We start from the raw sequence: 20,194 nt of genomic DNA on the forward strand, positions 1-20,194 counted from the left end.
TCGTAAAATTATGGAAACAGTACACTAGACAAAGCAAGAAAAATCCAAGACAAGATTTTGTCGTGGGCCCGCCTGCCACAGCGAGGCCACGTCATCTCGATCGAACTCCGACCTTGTTCACTCCCACTTGGAGCACCACTCCACTGTTTCCTCCTGTTCACCATGGACGAAGTTAAATCGATCTTGTCTACTGATGAATATGATTGAAAGGAGCGCAGCAGCAGCCACAGAGCTGCCTTGAATTCCATGCATGCAGCTAAAGCCCAACCACTTTAGTTCCGCCTGCTGTCTTTCTGTACTTCTTCATCTCTTTCTTGTTGCAGATTGCTGAAATCTTATATGATGAATTATTCTTGTTCTTGAGGTTGCTGAATCTTGTACGAATCCTTCTCGTGTAAAAAAAAAAAAAAAAAATCTTGGTTTTTCCTGGTGCTTCGGACTTTGATCATTGGTTCTTTGCCCGTTCACCTGTTTGAGCTTTTGCCACAACCAGAGTTTGGATGCTGAGAAAGAGGAGCAGACCAGTTCAGGAGCAAAGCAAAGGGCACCTCATGTCTCACGCAGCCTCTGATGGTGTGGAGAAAAAGAGCTCTTCTAGCTCCTTCCTTCGTGTCCCCGGCTTGCTTGTGGGATTCACCGGGAAGTGGCCATCAGACCGTGGTGCAGTATGGAGCCCTACATCTCCCCTTGACAAGGCCTTCTCCAGCCCTGGCTCTGGCTCCCCCACACCTGCAGGCACTAATGGCAGGCTTAAATGTTGGGACAGCAGCAGCAGGGTTGGCCTTGGCCTCCTTGATTCTCGCAATGAGGATGAGGACAACACGCCATGGGGGAAGAAGGCCTCAGGGCATGTTGGCAACAGGAACATTGTGTTTGGTTTACAGATGAAGCACATGAAGAACAACGTCGTCTCCACTCACAAGAAATCCTTACTCCATGACTATGGAATCTTGTCACAGCCACATTTTGGATCACCCAAACCTCATTCTGGTTCTCCAGGGCTGAATATAGAATCGAAAGAGGCTAAGTTACATCGCGAAGAGTTTGAATTTCTGCGGTCCTGTTCCGTCGACACGGGACGTTCATCTTTGCTTGCTACTAAATCCTCTAACAATGTCACAACCCACTTGAATTCAGAGGCTCAGTCAGCCCCCAACTTTGAGAGGGTTTTGGGGTCCCTCCCAATATCTTTTGGTTCTTCTCATGTACTTCTTAGTACACTCTTTGCGAGCGAGATCGAGCAATCGGAGGATTACACTTGCATTACATCTCATGGTCCTAACCCAAAAATGACTCATATCTTTGGAGATTGTATACTTGAGAGCCACTTCATAAGATCATCATCCTTTAAGAATTCTGATAGTAAAGCAGAGGAAGATTCACTATCATGCTGGTTAGTCCTCGAACATCTTATTTGACATTAGTTTCTTGCGATTATAATGTTGTTCGCATTGCAGTGGCAATAAAGCTCTATGCAGCTGCTATTGCTGTGACCAAGAAAGATTGATGGAACAAAAGATGGAGATATTTTCAGATGGCTCTACAGGTCCATCATTCCATGAGGAGTCATTGCTTGATGAGATGGCTTCGGCTTCACAGAGTGAGCATTGAAATTCACAAGGTAAACAGCTAAATCTTCTGTGAAATCGATCGTTTGCAACATTCATTTCTTTGTTTCAGAGTGCTGTTAATGGGTTGTAAACCTCAGAAAAAAGATCATGGTTGGTTTTGATCAGTGAGGAGTGTCAACCACTGCATTGGCTCCTGGTTCTTCTCATATTTCTCTCTTGTAGAACTTCTAAATTGATGGTATGAATGAGGCAAATTTTGGATCACTCAAACCAAATCTTATGAAACATCAATTCCCAAGCATAAATGAACATGAGCAGTGAGATTAAATGAGAACGGATATAAGTTTTTCTATTCTATTATTGTTCTCAAAATCTCTTGCATCAAGAGCTCGAATAAGGCAATGTTTCAGAATCTTGTCACTGCTTGATGCATATCCCTTTTGTTTCTATTATGTTTTGTCCAATTTTAAGACAACTCGACAAAAAAAAAAAAAAAATAATCATACATTGACCTTGCACGCGGATGCAGCAACGGCCTCCCCAATTGTCACGAAGATGCGATCGGATCCAAAGAGTTCCCAAGTCCCTGATTGAGATAGCTTCTGTGCTACTTGCCCAACTGGATTAACCAGAACAAGCTGCAAATCATTTTTTTCAGACATGTCTAGTAAGTTGGAAACTAGAGATTCAAACTTTAAGTTGTAGTGACGGTATGAAACGCTTGCCTCAAGTGACCTTTCGTTGAGTATCTTCTTCAGCTCCTTGAGTACTTCAACGCCACTTGTATCTATGTCCGTTACAGCTGCGTAAAGTTCAAAGCTTATCATCAACAAAGTAGTATATTAACTTGTGCGCATTCGTCATAGTCACAATGCTTTAACTCACCGGCCATGTCTAGTATAATGCATTTGAGGGGATTCTCATCTAACTTTGTGATCCTCTCTTCCTCTTCCCGAGCCCATCTCAAGATCCTGACATCGAATGTGATTGAGTATTGCTGATTTGAATCGCTAACTGAGATAAGGTAAGTCCTTATATTGGCACGAGTATGAAACTAACCTTTCTTGCACATACATCGAATTGGTGAAATAGATAGGGGACTCGATGCCAAGAATTAGAAACGATGGCATCCTTGTAGCTTCCCGGTATTGTGCCACACTCCGGTAGGTGTTTGTTCCTGGGATATTCCCCAGGACAACTGTGTTCGGCCGAGTGACCTGTATCAAAATCTTGAATAACGAAACTGCGACCTGCATAGAACGACATAACCGTAAGTGCCTAGCTTGTTACCAAAATTTCTGCAAAAGAATGCTTACAGCTATGGCTAGGCCCATCTGCACTGATATAAGAAGAACCCCAAAGAACGCGCTCATGCAAGCAAGAAAATCCAACTTGTCCAACTTCCACAACCGCAATGCGCCTTTGACATCGATAAGTCCAATCACCGCGGCGATAATGATTGCGGATAAGATGACATTGGGAGTGTAGTAAAAGAGAGGCATGAGGAATAGCATTGTGAAGAGCACTGCAGTTGCCATGACAATGTTGGACGCTGCTGTCTTGCTTCCAGCATTGTAGTTCACGGCCGATCGAGAGAACGAACCTGGAAGACTTTATGGTTATTTCAAATTCTGTTTCGGTTACTTTTTTTTTTCTTTCAAGGTGTTGGGTTAATTACCAGTTGTGACATAGCAAGAGGCACAAGATCCGGCTATGTTCATGATTCCTATGGCTATCATTTCCTTGTTACCATCGATCTGATAATTTTTTAGAGAAGCAAATGTCCTTCCCACAGCTATTCCTTCCTGTAAATCCACTGTCAATTAACTCCTCTTCTCTTTTAGCCGCTGAACATCGACAAAACTGAATGAATCGAAAAGGTTTAGTAGGATTACTGTAAGAGCCAAGATTCCAGTAACTATTCCTGTCTTAATTGTAAGACTCAAGTAGGTGCCTTCAAAGTCCAACATATTGGCTGAAGGAGGGTTCAGTCCCTTCTGCAAATGCCCAATCTGTATGAAATCAACAAGTTCATTAGAACAGGAGCTAACTCTCATTTTGTTTCTGTTCTTCCTATCGATGAAAATTCTTACTGTTTTGATGCCATGGTTTGGAGCTTTGAAGACGAAGGAAAGGATGGTGGACAGGATCACTGAAGTCAGAGGGGCTGCTGCTGATACCCAAAAAAGCTTCTGTCTCCTTAGGCTCTGAGTCATTCAAGATCAAGAGTAGCTTAAAATTTGTAGTCTCTTACTTCAACAAAATTGAATTATCTATCTTAAAAAAAGTGTTATAAAGCATGAGTTCTTACAATATGTCTTGCGATCAATAGGAAAGCAAGGAAGGAGAGTCCCATAACAACAGTTTGCCATGCCCACTGCTCATATCGTTAGAAAAGATTGATAGTAAGCACCATAATTTCGACAAACCTTTGCGATTCTTCCTTCAAAAATGGGCATTTTTACCTCTCCCTCGTGCCGGAAAACAGACTGCATCACCGGAATGAATCCCATCCTCGTGGTGAAGTGAACTATTCCGAGCAATCCCTTGAGCTGCTGAAGTGATACTATGACTGCTGCTCCCCCCATGAACCCTGTCAGTGTCGGCTTCGATAGGAAGTCCACTATGAATCCCAACCTGCGAGCGAGAAACAAGATTTCAGATTCAAAATTTTACAGAACACAAAAAATATATATATATTATTTTTTGTTTACCTTAAAAGGCCCAAGCTAGATTGGAAGACACCAGCAAAGAATGTAGCTGTGAAGGCTAGCTGAAGAAACAAGGCAGGCTGCTTATTAGGGGAGACCTCCTCCCTCAGCATGGATCCCATCACTAACGATGCGATTGACACCGGACCAACAGCAAGGTCTCTTGAGCTCCCAAGAGCAGAGTAAATCAATGGCGGAACAAAACTAGAGTCTGCCAGAAGAGAAAATTCCAGTTCAACAATTAGCCATTTCAATTTTCATTTAAGTTTAGCGTTCAAACTCACAGAGGCCGACGATGGGAGGCAAATCAGCAAGCTTCGCGTAGCTAATTCCCTGCCAAAGTAAACGAAACCAGCGGTAAGACATTGTCCACAAGACAAGTGACAACTGTTACTGTCCGCCCGTACTTGTGGGATTGCCAAACTTGCAATGGTGATGCCGGAGATGACGTCGGACTTGAGGAGGCTGAGGGTGTAGTCGGAGCCCCAGGCGAAGATCGGAAAGACGTACTGCAGCGCCAAGGCGAGGCTCTTGAGGAAAGGCTGGTTCTTGAACTGGTGGAAGGAGTCGTCAGGGAAGAGGAACTCACGCAGCCTCAGCTTCAGGCATTGGAAGGCGGAGATTTCAGGCGGCACGTCGACCCTGTGGACTTCCGGAGGGGCCATGGCGGCGCGCGAGAGGGGCATGGGATCCTCGAGGCCACTCGCGGCTGCGGAACTCTCCACCATGCTCAGGCTTCCCACCATGTCTATCTGCAACTGAAGCTTGCGTGGTGTAATGGAGTATATGAATCGAAGAAAGCTAAGGAATTCCACTTCCTGTGAATCGAAGAATGGTGTTCTTAGGCGATCACAGTGATGAGCAAGGACCCTCCATTTTAATCATATAATTGCTAATTAAAACATGTATAATTATTTTTAAAAATATAAATGAAAGAATGGAATATCATTTTAATAATAAATAAAAAAAGAATGCCTTTTTTATGATTATAATTCAAAAATGTCCTTTTAATTTTTACCAATAAAATACTAAAAAACAATCAACTATATATCAATGTAGTCATAGTCATTTAGGAAGGGGATGAATCCTAATCAATTTTAGGAAGAGCAGTCACACAAAAAAAAATGAAACAAGTAAAGAACTCATTGCTCTCCAAACGTGCGCCCTTTTATAGGAAGGAAAATAAGCAAAAATTAAAAAGGCCTCTCAAAACATCCATCATACATTTTATTTTTAAAATATCTATTATATATGCAACAGTATTATAGTAGTTACTAATAGCTATTATAATATCTAGAAATTAGATAGTTAGTATAATATATAAAAGTTATTGAGTACTTGCTATAACGTTATTTTTTATTTTTAGATTACGTTTGGTAGGGTGTAATCTGTCTTGTAATGTAATCAGAATTACATTACAAGGTTGATTATTTTGTTTTGTTTAATTTTAAACTTGTAATGTAATGTAATATGGATTACAAAAGTAATGAAGTTTTGTAATATGAATTACAAAACAAATACTATGTAATCCGATTACATTACGAGATCACCATTTAACCAAAATTTAAATGTTGAATATACCCCCAGTCCACCGTGGTCGCCGCTCGCCGCCACCCGTGGTCGCCGCTCGCCGCCACTCGCCGCCACCCGCGACCGCCGCTCGCCACCGCTCGCGCCACCCGTGACCGCCGCTCGCCGCCACCCACCACCGGCGACTACCTCCGGTCATCGCCGGTGACCACCGTCGGCCGCCGCCGGCGACCACCGCCGGTCGCCGCCGCGCGACCACAACCGGCCACCGCCGCCCACCCCCGCCGCCCGTGACCACCGGCGACCACCGCGCCCCCCATCGCCGCCGCCAGCCACCTTTGGCCGCCGCCGCCGACGGTTGTCGTTGTTGTCGGTTGCCGTCGACCGACGATGATCAGCGGTTGCCGATGGCGACGACCGGCGGAGGAGGCTTACGGCGGTGGCCACTGGTTGCTGCAAGCTTCTGTAGAGGTGTGGTGGTCGTCGGTAGAGATCGTAGAATATTTTTGTCATTTAATAATATTACGAATTACATTGCTTATAAAAAATAATAGATATCAAACAAAAGAATGTAATCATTCTTGTAATCAAATATTACATACATTACATTACCAAACGTAGTAATATAATCAAGATTACATTACATTACACTCAACCAAACGTAGCCTTAATGTTATTGTAGCAATTAGTTCTAATTGCTATAATGTCTAGAAGTTACTCTGTAATAATTACAACGTATATAACCTACTAAGTAGTTGGTCGTCGCGTGCGTTTCTCAATTTATCCTAGTGATCGGTGGAAAATTTCCGTGAGATCGGACTGGTCAGTTCAGAGATAGTCAATGAGACTAATTAGGATTATCATTTTTTTTACTAAGTAGCTGTCATAACTGTTTTAAAATGATTTTGATTAATTTAAAATTATTTTGATAAATTTTAAATAATTTTGACTAAGTTAATAAAGAATATTTTGATATAATGTATTTTGATTTTAAAATTTAGAATTTAATTACAACTAGGTAGTTGCTAAGGTCAACTCAAGGCAACGCCACTATTTTAGTTTTATATATATAGAAGCTTGTTCTAACTGTTATAATATGTAGAAGTTATTTTATAACAGCTATAATGCATAGAACCTATTAAATAATTGTTATAATTATTTTAAAATGATTTTAATTAATTTAAAGTGATTTTGATGAAATTAAATAATTTTGACTAAGTTGATAAAAATATTTTGATATAATAGTATTCAGTTTTATGTTTAGAATTTAAACTTTAAGATTTAGGATTTAATTACAATTATGTAGTAACAATAGCTTTTATAGCGGCAGGCTCAGGGCATAGACTAATGGTATATATATATATATATATATATATATATATAGTTGAATTTTATTTTATATTTTTTCAAACTCTCAATTATTTATTATCAGATTTTTGTTTTATGATATATTTGGTTCAAGTTATCATATATAAATATAATTACTAGATAATCACATAATCAAAGTTATAGAGAATAAAACATAGCTAAATATTTTTAGTTCAACTTAGGTATAATATAACAAAAACTTGTTTGTTTAATTTTTCATGTTTTTTCTATTTCTTCTAATTTTTTATATTTTATATTTTTTTTATTGTTTATGCTTTTCTATTTTTTAAAATTTTTTATGTTTTTTCTATTTTTTTATTTTTTATGTTTTTCCTATTTTTTTCAATTTTTTATTTTTAACCTTTTTTATTTTTAAAATTTTTAATTATGTTTTTTTTATTTTTCTCTTATCGGATGACATTTTTGGTAAAAAAAACTCATTAATCCCGGAATCAAGAAAAATCTCAATTTTTCGAGGTTTTCTGATTCCGAGTTGTATGTCCATTTTGCTGACGTGTCGGACATAGAACATTACTAGAGAATCATCGATTATGAGTGTTTAAAATTATTGGTTAAAATAAGTTTTAGCTAAAATTTACTTTAGTTGGTAATTTTAATTTTTACGACTCAAATTAGATTTGTTCATTAATTTTTTATTTTTTACCCGTAAAATTTTAAATTTTTTACAAGCTGTAGCATGTAGCAGGTAATTTTTAATTTTTGACTTAAATTTGATAATATTTTTTAATGATCAAAATTATATTTGAATAATAAATTTTTATTTTTTATTAGTCAAAATTAGATTTCATCGATAATTTTAATTTTTTTAATATCAAATTAGAGTTGAGTAATTTATATTTTTCTAATTAAAATTTGATTAATAATTTAATTTTTTATTAATCAATATTTACCAATAAAGTCACTTAAAAATATTTATTAAATTGATACCTTTTATAAAAATTCTTTTAAATTTTTGAAAATTTATTTACTATTGTTTCCGCTAAATTTTATTTTTCCTTTATCTTTCTTTCTCGTTGTTATAATTTTTATAAGTGTTATACACACACCTTTACTTTTTCTATAATTCACCGTCCATGTTAAGAAAAGACTATTAATTAAATATTTTAACACTAAAAATTTGACAGATAATTTATTGTTAAAATTAATTAATAATATATATATATATATAAACTCATATTATATATAATTTATCATTAGTCGTTAAATTTAATTTAACTAGTATTTTCACTACAGCGAAAAATGAGTTTACTGGCAAATTTTTTCATGTATTTCCATTATTTATTGATAAATTTAGATTGGATTTATCGGATTGACCCGTTTTATTAAATAATTTAAGTAGATTATATTAAAATTTTACAGGTCTAGACAGACCAATCCATGACAAACTTATATTCAGTGGTGGAACCAAAAATTCAAGTATGGAGGGACGATTTTTACACAGAACAAAAAATGATATCCTCTATCTCCATCGGTGGAACGCCATAATATTCCCCCCCCCCCCCTCCATATTGACCCCTAAATTCAGAAGGAAGAAAAAAAAAAGTTAAAATTGATATATATATAAAGTAAAAGTTATGGATTTTTTTACCAATTAAATTGGATAATATGTATAAGTGTGAAATTAAAAATTAAGAATTTTATTGAAGATTTGTCTAGAAAAGTATTTTATTGAAGATTTGTCGAGAAAGGTTTATTTACAAACAATCAAATTCAATCCATTCTAAAATTCAATAAATAGAAAAGGATTTTTTTTTTCATATTTTTATATTTGTTGATGAGTTAGCCTATCTAACTCTGTAACTTATTTTCGGTTGGATTAGAATGTGATTTTTTAATCTATCAAGATGACGACCCACCCATCACATTAAATAAATGATGGATCTTTAATGAATTAACTTACCTTGCCATGGCCGACCCATCTCTAGTTTCTGTAACATAAAAATAAATTAATTCAGCTAATCTAAAAAGAAAAGCATTTTATATTAAAAAAAGGTTAAAATTATTTAAATTTAATAAGAATCATTAAAAATTTAAAATATTAAAAGTATTATAACTATTAAAGTTAATGACTGCTATAATGATTGTAATAATCAATTTAAATAATTTGATATTTTAAAATAATTTTAATTATTTTTTTAAAAAAAGGACTTCTATTACTTTTTAAGTAATTTTGAAAAAATATAATTTTTTGATTGAAAAATAGAATGTGAAGAAACGATACATTTGATGTGAAATAGATGACAATTCACTCGTTCCAATGCCTACCTATAATTAAATAAAAATATAATTACTTTTTTGTTGCAATAAAAGCTGATTTACATGGCTAAAGTATAAGTATGAATTTGCTTAATAATTATTATCTTATTTAAATTTATATAAAATTATATTTTAATGGGGGGTTTACTGTTAATTTTATCATTTCAAATTAAGAGGGTGTTTGGCTAAGCTTATAAGCTCTCTAAAATAACTTATACATTGTTTTGGAGTTTATAAACTGTTTTGGAACTTATAAGCTCTTCAAATTTATTTGGTAAAATTTTTTTCGAACAACTTATAAGCTGTCAAAATAAGTTGTTTTGGAGCTTATAAGCTATTTTTAAAAAAATATGGAAGACCCTACTTTTTTTTAAAAAGATCTTATTTTAATAATTTTTTTCTATAAAATATCCTTATATAATTTCATAAATCCTCATCTTATCCTCCATAAATTTTTATAAGCCTAATATCTTTTTATCTCCGCCGACTTTTCTTCCAACGCTGTGTCATCTTCTAGGCCAATGCCTCTTTCCAATTTTCTCTCCCCCGATGTAAAAATTCACCCAAAACCCTCTATTAATAAAAATCTCAAAATTCTCTATTAATAGTATTATACCCTTTTTGATAATTTTATTAATAAAAAGATCTTATAATACCAAACACATCAATACCTTTAAGTTGATTGTAATAAGTTCACACAAACACTTTAACAACTTATTTTTAAAATAAGATCTAACAACTTATAAGCTTATAAAATAACTTATAAATTGTACGAATTTATAAGTTATTTTTAATAAATTTAATCAAATACCCTCTTAATTAGCACCTCAACAATTATATATATATAAATGATCAACCATATATAATTTTTGTTTAAAAAAAAATCAACATATATTCGGCCCAAGTAAATAAAACCTAAATAAGTCATATCCAAAAAAACACAATAAAAATAGTGAATAAATAAATAAATAAGAGAACTTCTATTGGGATCATTGACTTAAGGAGTGAATAGTGAGTTACTTCGCTTCGATCGTTCTCATATGCTCATGTATGTCAACTACCCAACTTGACTGATCAACATTAATGGATTTCCTAACTTTTTTTTTTACTATAATAATAGTCAATTATTACTATTCATCAATTACTTGCTAGTGTAGTATAACAATATAGCAAAAATATTATTTACACTTGACTGATGGACTCAGTATTCATGGTGCTGAAACATTGTTCTTGAACTCCCTTCTTTGAGTAGTGCAGGTTAATCATGATTTATTGGGGTCTCATCCTTATTATCCAATTAACTTTAACCTATTAAAATTTTCTTTATCTAGTATTCAATCAACCTTAACCTATCAAGATTTTCCATTGCTTAACATTCAGTCAACATTGACCTATCAGAACTTCTTTGTTACTTAGCATCCGATCAACATTGACCTGTTGGAACCTCATCGTTATCTAATATCCAACCAATCTTGACCTGTCAAAACTTCTCATCTTGTACTTAACTTCCGATCAACCTTAACTTATTAGGACTTCACATTATTGTGTCTACCATCTTGTTTTCCATGACCTGTTACGACTTTCCTTATTGTTGGATATAAGTGAATGGAGAAGAGGTGAAAGAGGAAAGAGATTCCATTGTGAATGAGATTTAGTCTCACATTGAAAGTTTCATGGCATGATGGTTGGTTTATATTGATTCACATGCATTGAGGATGTGAACAAATACATAGGGAGAGGCTCTCTCTCACGCGTGGGTGCGTAGGAGGGGTGCAAATCCAAGGCTCGGATTGCATTGAATCACCCAAGTGGAACAACCATTGTTTTGTCACGTAAACCTTTTGCTGCTGTAACGGATGCATTACGTTTGAGATTAATGCAGAATCTAAACGTTCGAGTAATAATGAGTGAAAAGTAGACGTTTCATTGCTCGGTTAGTAATGGTCATTAATCGACAATTAACATTGTCGTTGATCTAAGCTCCTATATAAGAAGGTTGCGATCACAGGCAGACAAAGCACACGCAGCGAAGCAAGCAAAAGCTATCCACCTCATTCCCCTACTCTGTCGTGCTACTCATGCTCGGCAGAGTGCCCGTGATAGTGATCAGGTGTCACTCAGTTCGCCATGACCACCAGTGCTTAGTGCGGATCGTGGTCAAACCGTTGTATCCTGGGAAACAGACGACCCGAGTAAGTCTCGAAACACAGCCGGAGGTGGGGGTGAATCTGTTTCAAAGAAACTGCGACTCTCGCAGGCCTCGGTCAGTTTTCCCGGTCGGTCTCTTCGTCTGCCCGGTTGGTCTGTCTGTCAAGACTGTTCTGTCAAGACTTGATCCGTCAAGACTGCTCTATCAAGACATGGTCTGTCAAGGCTGCTCTGTTAATACCTGGTCTATTAAGACTACTCTGTCAAGACCTGGTCTGTCAAGACTGCTCTGTCAAGACCTGGTCTGTTAAGACTGCTCTATCAAGACCTGCTCTGTCGCTCTGCAGACCTACTCAAGTCACTCTGCAACACAGACCTGGTGCTCGGCTGATCTGCCCGCTCAGCGACTCAGTCTGCTCTTCTGTACGTAACAAAAATCAGCCCCTGCTAGTAGCCCGAGATCATCCGCTCAGGTTATCTTTATTGTAAGTTGAATTTAAATTTTGTCTAATTTTAAAATTTAGCTAACTCTCCAAAATCTACGACAACAGATTGTATTTTTGTAACATTTATTGCCAAGTGTTTGGTCAGTCTCGACGTACTTGGACTCCCTTGCTAACTCCTTGATGACTTTAAGCCACCAATTGTCCAGTCAACCATGATCTACTTGGACTTCTTCACTAACAAGTATTTGGTCAACCTTGGCTTGCTTGACTCTTAGCTCCAGTCAACAAACATATTATTTGACTGTAAAGTATCTGGTCAACCTTACCCTATATGACATCTCACTCAATTAACTAATATATTGATCAAATATTGAAACTCAAGCCAACTTGAGTTTAGTTAACCAAACTTAATCAATCTTCACTAGAGGTCTATTGTATCAATAATCTCTATTAGCATTTTGCTTTTTGCTTTTGATTTACATATAGTTCCTTTTTCGATTTGAGTTTTAACAATAGTCTATGAACGCTAAATTAGTTATATTGCTATGAGTTGATATACCAAATTGTCGATGTTTAAACACATGTTGGTAGACTATATAAGTGCAAATAATTTTAGCATTCAAAACAATATAAGTGTAGAACCTAGAGGAAGATTAATGAAATGTTGAATATCTCGAATAAGAAGACAATAAGGAATCTCACTCAAAACAATATTAAAGATGTTGTTAAGCTAATTGAAGGTGGGTGGCACAACACCGAATCAACAACACCAAGTTCCGCAGGAATTGACTCACCCCTTCCAACTGGAACACTAATATATATATATATATTTTTATCTTGAAGGTATAACATCTAGGAAGGACATTCTCTCACTACAAAAAAGGCCATTTGCTACAAATTTAAAAAAAAAAATCATTGCAAAAATAATTTGCGACAAAAAGTTTTTCATCACAAATAAGTCGTCGCCAAATTATGCGATGAAAAAATGTAAATTTGTCACCAATTCTACGACAAATTTTATTTTCGTCGCAAAATCCATTGTAATTTTACGATGAAAATGAAAATTCCTCACACAATTCACCAAACACAAATCTGCAATGAAAATCAGTTTCATCATAGATTTGACAATAAAACCATTTTCATTGTAAATCTACAATTAAAATGGATTTGTTGCTAAATTTACAATGAAAATGATTTCGTTGTAAATTTGCAACGAAATCCATTTCATATTAGATTTGTAACGAAAATAAATTCGTTGCTTTGTGATGAGTGATTTACGATAATTTTGTGACAAAAATAACAAGACCCATTTTCATCACAGATTTACAACGAAAATGGATTTGGTTGTTATACAAAGTGATTACGATAATTTTGTGACGAAATATTTTTGTCACAAAATTCATCACAAAATACAATTTCTTTTTAACCTAGAACATGTCCATTTATGCATTTTATGTGTATACAAATATCATATTCCAAACTTGTTTCTAACATACACAATTCAATATTTCAACACATCATATTCAACATTCCAAACCAAATTTACAAACATACAAGTCAAAACAAACATATCCAAAATGAAGCCATACCAAAACAAGTCAAAACAAATATATGAATATCCGTACAAGTCATTATATCCAAAAACATCCAACATTCCAATCTAACATCCTCCAAGTTCAACAAGTCATCAAATAAAAATAAAAATAAAAATAAAAATATCCCATACCAAATGGTTTCAAAATGACGAAAAAATATAAAAACAAATCATTGTCCTCTTCTTCCTTAGCAAACACTTCCTTCTCCTTCCATTATTCATCTTTTCTTGCATAAAACAAACAAACAAAAAGTATCATTTTAAATAAGAAAGAAAAATCCTATAAACTAACATAAAACTTAATATGTAAATATTTATTTCCTCCCACATAAATTTCTAATTTTTACTACCTTTCTTTGTCTCACCAATCTTGTCCGAAATAAATTAACAGTACTTGTAAAAATTATAAAAATAAAGGGTTCACAAATTCAATCAAATCACAAATGTTCAAAAACACTAATTTTGAAATAGATAACATTCATACACAATTCACAAGGAACCATCACTACCACTATCATCATCATCATCATCATCGTCATCACTATCATCATCAAAACCAAGAGGAATATGACTAGAGGAATATGACTTGGAGCAGATCCTAACTAAAGATATCACATTATGAAGACATGTTGTTGGCGCAATTGCCTAATTTCCTGATCTCTTTGCCACATTTCCTGATCTCTTAGAATCATTTCTTGATCCCTTTGAAATAATACTCCTTCAAATTGATAACCTCTTCAATTAATTAAGTTATTTATTTGTTGCAGCAAAATGTCATAAACTGACCCCGAGTGCCTCACAGGACTAGCCTCACAATCATTTGCAGAGAGGTAAATCAGAAAATTATAATTGGACAACATGTGGGAGGACGTTGTACATGATTTTTATTGAGATTCAACTCATGTCCATTGCAGCAATACTACCACATGCTAGATAACTCAGTCATGCCATGGGGCCAAGTTATTTATTTTTGTCCTTACTATTGGTGGGTCGTTACTATTGGTGGGGTGGAAGAAGATTTACCAACGACTCTATGGGCTCCGCTCAAAGAACTCATTCCCAATATCCTTCCCCCTTTCGGTCCCCCACTCTCCTCCAGCTATAAATTCATATTATTACTAACTGAGTGTCCGTGCTAAACACCTGAGACCACCATGTCATAGCCGGGCCCGTATTCACCGTGATTTACTCCCTCTCATACTTGTGGGGCCGGGGTGAGGGGACCGCTGGGTTGGCGGTTCCAACCTTTTGCAACATATTATTACTAACTGAGGACTCAGATCCGTCAGTATCATCACTAGCACTCGAACTTCTTTGTGTTGGCTCTAGCTCATCATATTTCTCTTATATTGTCATGGGAAAAATTAAAATAAAATTGTAATAATAATATTTAAAAATGCCTATAATCTTGACTAGATATAATAGAAACACATATAATATAAAGAGAAAACAAGTACATAATAATAGAATATAAGTTATAAATGAAGATCCAAGATTAAACCAAACCTTAATTGCTTTAGCTTAGGGGTTTCAATACGGGTCGGGTTCGGGTTGGCAGGTTCGGGTTGGCAGGTTCGGGTTGGCGGATTGACGAATTGGAACATCAAAACCCGAACCCGACCTGATTAATATTTTGAGTCAAATTGTTCAACCCAAACCTGACCCGTTTATCTGTCTTTGACCCGAACCTGACCTGAAATGACCCACAACTCGAATCCAACCCGAACCCGACCCGACCTGAAATGACCCATTTATAAAAAATATTCATTTTAACCCGAACTCAACTTGAAAAGACCAATTTTATTAAAATATGCTTATTTTAACCGAAATTTAACTAGAATCTGACCCAAACCTAACTTGAAAATATTTATAAACAGGTTAACGGGTTGTAATCAGGTCATTCAGATTGACTCGAACCCGACCCATTTATTAATCGTGTCAATCAGGTTGACCCAAACCCAACCCGAACCCAATAAGACCTAACCCTAACCTGATTTTTTTCGTGTTCGGTTCGGGTCGTGTTTTGGTGTCGGGTCAGAAATTGTCACCCCTACTTTAGCTCTATCCCCACTCCAAGTCTTATCTTTTTTTTAAATGTGCAAGTGAAAGTGTTTATGAATAATGGCTCCTTCTCCATTTACTTGATCTAAAAAAAATACTATTAAAAATAATGAAATAGTATGAAATAGATTAAAAATTAATAGGAGAGTTTAAAAATTACCAATTTTTGTGTATGTTCATTGATATTTATAGAGTCTCCTGCATATGTTGTGGATGAGTTTTCATAATTATAAGCTTAATTTATTCTATTATGTTGACTCTTTTGTTTGCTCTCCTTGGTTTTCCAAAAATTTGAGATCCGGACCTAATTTTCATAGGTGATGTAAGATGACTTTTTCCCCTAGTCTTCGCATGATTAAGTATATGTTGGATGTGACCGCCATATTTTTTTTCTAAAACAACTCTTCTTATTTTCAACTCTTCATTCGGGTCCCAATTGAATGACCTTTAGAATGGAAAAAATAATTAATTATATATTCACGTTAATTTCATATATAAATCGAAGGAGATATACCTTAAACTCATTCCACCAAAGCTCTTTTGTGGGTACTTGAGTGCTTTTATATGTCATTGAAGCTCCTTCTCAATGGTTATCCACTATTCTATTAATCGCGTGAATAACACATACATAATTTGCAAATCTCCAAGTGGGACTATAGACTTTCAAGTATCTATAATCTCAGCAACTGAGTGTCTGGCTGAAAAAATATGGGTGGGTACGAGTGAATGTACCGGCGAAGGTACTAGAGAAGGTGAATACGAAGGTGCATGAGAAGGTCTTGCACCTGAAGAGGGGGGGGGTACACTATTAAGTGATGAAGTAGATTGGCCAAGGGTACTTCATCTATGACCATCACATCGAGATAATCAACCAAAATTGTAGGATAAAATAAATAAAAATTTGATGTATAATGAAGAACATGAAAAAATTTACCATATTTGCTAACAGATCTGAGAGTGCGAAAGAAAGCATCAAGATGCCACCTCTAATAACCTATAGGAAAAATTATAGTGCATTAATAAATAAAATATATAAATTTAAGAATAAAATAATATATAGACAACTAATTGATGTACATGTTTTGTAAATTTACGTATTAAAACTAAATTTACTCGTAAATAAAACATTATCATATATGAAAATAGAATATCATATTTTTGTTATATTAAGAAAACAAAACTTACCCATCATCAAAAATTAAAGTCCTTATTATCATTGTCATTTCATCCTCATTGTCGTCGTCATCGTCCTCATCATTATCATATCATCATCATCATGAATTTCACTAGTATCCACGTTTATCACTACTCAGCTAGGATCTCGTAATGTTGAAATAATATATTTTTCAGTCTGAAATTTGTTCACAACTTTCTCTTGTTAATATGCAGTGCCTTCCCAATTTTTTTTTCCCGTGCTTTCGTTTTACAAATGGCTCACCAATCATGTGTAGGAAAACCTTCATCTCATAGTTGTTTCAGCTCTACAATCAATTGTTGCATATAAACATCTATTAACTTTTTCGAATTTTATGGGCCAAGCAAAACAATGTTAAAAACATATACGGTGTTTTCATGCACACTCGAGGTGGAGGATTATACAAAGTTAAGATAATTAGTCAATAAGAATAATTTCTTCTTGATTTCCCAAATGAAATAAATCTATCAGCATAAAGACCTAACCTAATGTTCTGAGTCTCCTCAAATTTAGGATATGTTCTATCAAAAATTTTCCATACCTCTACATCTGATGAATGAATTAGTCCCTCTTCTATTTGATGATTTGCATGATAAGTCATATCTTCAACAGTGACCTTTGATCCATAAAACCTTTAGAACTTATGAGTTAAAGGTAAATAAAATAACTGACTGTATGACTTACGTCGCTATTGACTCCTTCTGGTGCTCTTGTAGCTAGCTTGATTATATAATTTATAAATATCTGCATCTTCATTATCTCCCTAATATAGCATATAATCATCTCTGCAAATATCAATTCATTCTGTTTGTGCAATTGTCCCTAGGTCAAAGTTGACCAATTTGGTTTAAGCTTAAATTTTGATATTTTGACAATATATGGATATTGTAGGTATAATTATCCATTAGGGAGAATATTGGTGCAAATCTCCTCTAGTCAAAGGTTGACCAGTGTTAAAATGAGAGATAGTAGTTTAGTAGGTCAAGGTTGACTAGATATTTAACTGAAAAAGTCCTAACTTGAGTTAGGCAAAGGAAAGACCAACTAGATGGTTGGCAAAAAAGAACAACCAAGTGAGTTAATGTTAACTAGACACATGGTGTGAAAAGTCTCGATGAGTGAAGTCGGGCAATGAAAATTCCTAATGAGTGAAGTTAGACAGATGAGAAGTCCTAGTGAGTCAAGCTAGGTAATTGAGAAAGTCCTAGTGAGTGAATCCAAGTAGATGAAAAGTCTTGGTGAGTAAAGTTAGACAGTGAGGAAATCCTGATGAGTGAACCATGTGAGGAAACCTTGGTGAGTGAAGCCAGGTGGGAAAATCCTAGTGAGTAAAGTTAAGTGATGAAATGTTCTGGTGAGTGAAGTCAGACATTGAAAAATCTAGGTGGATCAAAGGTTGACCTAACACCTGGTGTTTGAAAGTCCAAGTGGGTCATGGAGGATCGTACATTGGCAAGGTAAAATCCTAACTACGATTAGGGAAGAGGAAAATTCAAGTGGGTTAAGGAGGACCAGACTTGGTGGTAGGAAGTCCAATGGGAAGTTGGTAAAGTTGAAGTGGGTCAAAAGGTTGACCGAATTCTTGGTGGAGAAGTCTCAATAGGTCACGGTAGGCGGAGGTTGGGAAAGGGAACCTAGACTTGGGTTAAGCAAGTTATGGTTGGGCAATCAATCAATTGAGTATTGTACCAATCGATTGGTGACCGATTGACCTCATTTCTCCATGACGCAGAGAAGTTCCCAATCAATCAGGTGATTGATTAGGTGTGTTTTCTTTGTGGCCCACAGAGGTGTTTCCAATTAATCAGTTGATCGATTGGGTTGTGTCAATCGATCAGCTGGGAGGAGAAAATCATGACAAATAGGAACTCTTGATCGATTGATTGATCAATCAAGAGGAGTTTTTTGCGAAGCTCAGTGAGAGCACAGAAGCGATATGGATCGATTAGGTGATCAATCCAGAAGTGCTTAATCGATTAGATGATCGATTAGGAGAAATGAAAAAAGAGTTGTTGAGAGGTTTGGATGGTTGAATGTGCTCAGATCTAACATGACAATCGATTAGTGGTAAGACCAATCGATTGAGAGTGCTAATCTGTGGGGTATAAAGGCAATGACGAAGATTCAAACATAAGTTCTTCTCTGTGATTCTCACCACCGGTTCTTGGAAGATTCAAGGCAAAGTGTTGTTGCATTTCTGAGTTTACAAGCAACATCTATAAGCTACAAGAGATTAAGCAAGGTGTTCATTATATTGTTCATTCATTTCCTTGTTGTATTTTCTTGTTGAGAACTTGTACGAGATTTCTCCACCTTCGGAGTGTTTCCGAAAAGGAGTATTTTTATAGCAGAGAGTGCACTCTGTGTAGATCCTTGGATTAGTCATCTCGATGAGGTGGATACTAAGTAAATCCTCGTGTTAACATTGGAGAATTGTTCGCTTCAAGTATTCCATCGCAAGATCATCTTTATTGAAGCGAGCGAGCTATTCACCCTCCCTCTTCTAGCTCCCCTTAGTCCAACACTTTCCACCTGAAGACTTAATTCTTTCATAAGTTTTTTCTTACTATAAAAATCATTGACCATTATGTGATCATATGACAATACCTCTTTAATAACTTGAATAAAATCATTAAAACAATCTTTAAACACATAATACTCTGTCTTGACATTCAATAGTCTTGTGGTGAGAGATAATTTAGTGTGACTGTCACAACTAGGCCACACTGATTCATCTACAACACTCAATGCTTTCTGAAATTGGAGATATGCTTCATCAATACCTTGTACTTCTACCTTCTCCAACGGTGATGTATAAGTAGTAAATATTTGTTCAACTATTGGAGGACAACTAAAACTTGCACCACTCGATTTGAGAATAATATTCTAACTCGCTATATTAATTACCTTCCTCTTATATGAATTTAATTAATTATAATTACTTTGATCCCCACTAACTAAGACTTGTATGTTTTGTCCATAATTCCCATCAAATATAAACAATTCACCATGACATGCCCAATTATAGTAATTGAGGGTAAAACTAAATCTACAAAGATATTCTCAAATTTTGTCAAACTGTAAAAATTTACCATTGTGACACTTTCTGCATAGACACTTTATCATATCCTCATCTATAAATTTAGCATTACTACAAGCAAAATCTAAAAAATATTCTAACCTAACTTTAAACTCATTAGTTAAACTTTGACGTTCAGGTAAGTTCTTTTTATACATCCAACTCCTTTCTTTCTACATTTTTCCTATTTTTAATTTACTAACATATTAATCAA

General features: G+C 35.4%; 2 protein-coding genes across 4 annotated transcripts; one reads left to right on the forward strand and one right to left on the reverse strand.

The window, feature by feature from the left end:
* Positions 1-207: 207 nt before the first annotated feature.
* LOC122042967 (FCS-Like Zinc finger 10-like) lies at positions 208-2,118 on the forward strand. 3 transcript variants are annotated; one of them, XM_042603378.1, is made up of 3 exons: positions 208-1,393; positions 1,458-1,621; positions 2,101-2,118. In XM_042603378.1, the coding sequence occupies exons 1-2, from the start codon at positions 501-503 to the stop codon at positions 1,609-1,611; spliced, it is 1,047 nt and encodes a 348-aa protein (XP_042459312.1). In that variant the 5' UTR covers positions 208-500; the 3' UTR covers positions 1,612-1,621; positions 2,101-2,118. The 3 variants fall into 3 exon arrangements, with proteins under 3 accessions (XP_042459312.1, XP_042459310.1, XP_042459313.1); XM_042603376.1 differs by lacking the exon at positions 2,101-2,118 and adding an exon at positions 1,681-1,707; XM_042603379.1 differs by lacking the exon at positions 2,101-2,118 and having other exon boundaries at positions 215-295; positions 494-1,393; positions 1,458-1,707.
* On the reverse strand, positions 1,851-5,132 carry LOC122042966 (probable sulfate transporter 3.4). Its single transcript, XM_042603375.1, has 13 exons — positions 4,690-5,132; positions 4,567-4,615; positions 4,286-4,493; positions 4,037-4,208; positions 3,883-3,948; positions 3,665-3,778; positions 3,467-3,583; positions 3,250-3,376; positions 2,888-3,174; positions 2,631-2,821; positions 2,457-2,542; positions 2,297-2,373; positions 1,851-2,209 (listed from the first exon to the last, which is right to left on the reverse strand). The coding sequence occupies exons 1-13, from the start codon at positions 5,026-5,028 to the stop codon at positions 2,072-2,074; spliced, it is 1,971 nt and encodes a 656-aa protein (XP_042459309.1). The 5' UTR covers positions 5,029-5,132; the 3' UTR covers positions 1,851-2,071.
* Positions 5,133-20,194: the final 15,062 nt, after the last annotated feature.

This window comes from Zingiber officinale, chromosome 2A (genome assembly GCF_018446385.1).
Source record: "Zingiber officinale cultivar Zhangliang chromosome 2A, Zo_v1.1, whole genome shotgun sequence".
Classification (NCBI taxonomy): Eukaryota; Viridiplantae; Streptophyta; class Magnoliopsida; order Zingiberales; family Zingiberaceae; genus Zingiber; species Zingiber officinale.

Coding starts and splice junctions, on each gene's coding strand:
- LOC122042967 (XM_042603378.1), top strand. CDS start 501: ATGCTGAGAAAGAGGAGCAGACCAGTTCAGGAGCAAAGCAAAGGGCAC. Junction 1,394..1,457: donor GAAGATTCACTATCATGCTG/GTTAGTCCTCGA, acceptor TTCGCATTGCAG/TGGCAATAAAGCTCTATGCA.
- LOC122042966 (XM_042603375.1), bottom strand. CDS start 5,028: ATGGTGGGAAGCCTGAGCATGGTGGAGAGTTCCGCAGCCGCGAGTGGC. Junction 2,822..2,887: donor AGATGGGCCTAGCCATAGCT/GTAAGCATTCTT, acceptor CGTTCTATGCAG/GTCGCAGTTTCGTTATTCAA. Junction 2,374..2,456: donor CATTATACTAGACATGGCCG/GTGAGTTAAAGC, acceptor AACTTTACGCAG/CTGTAACGGACATAGATACA.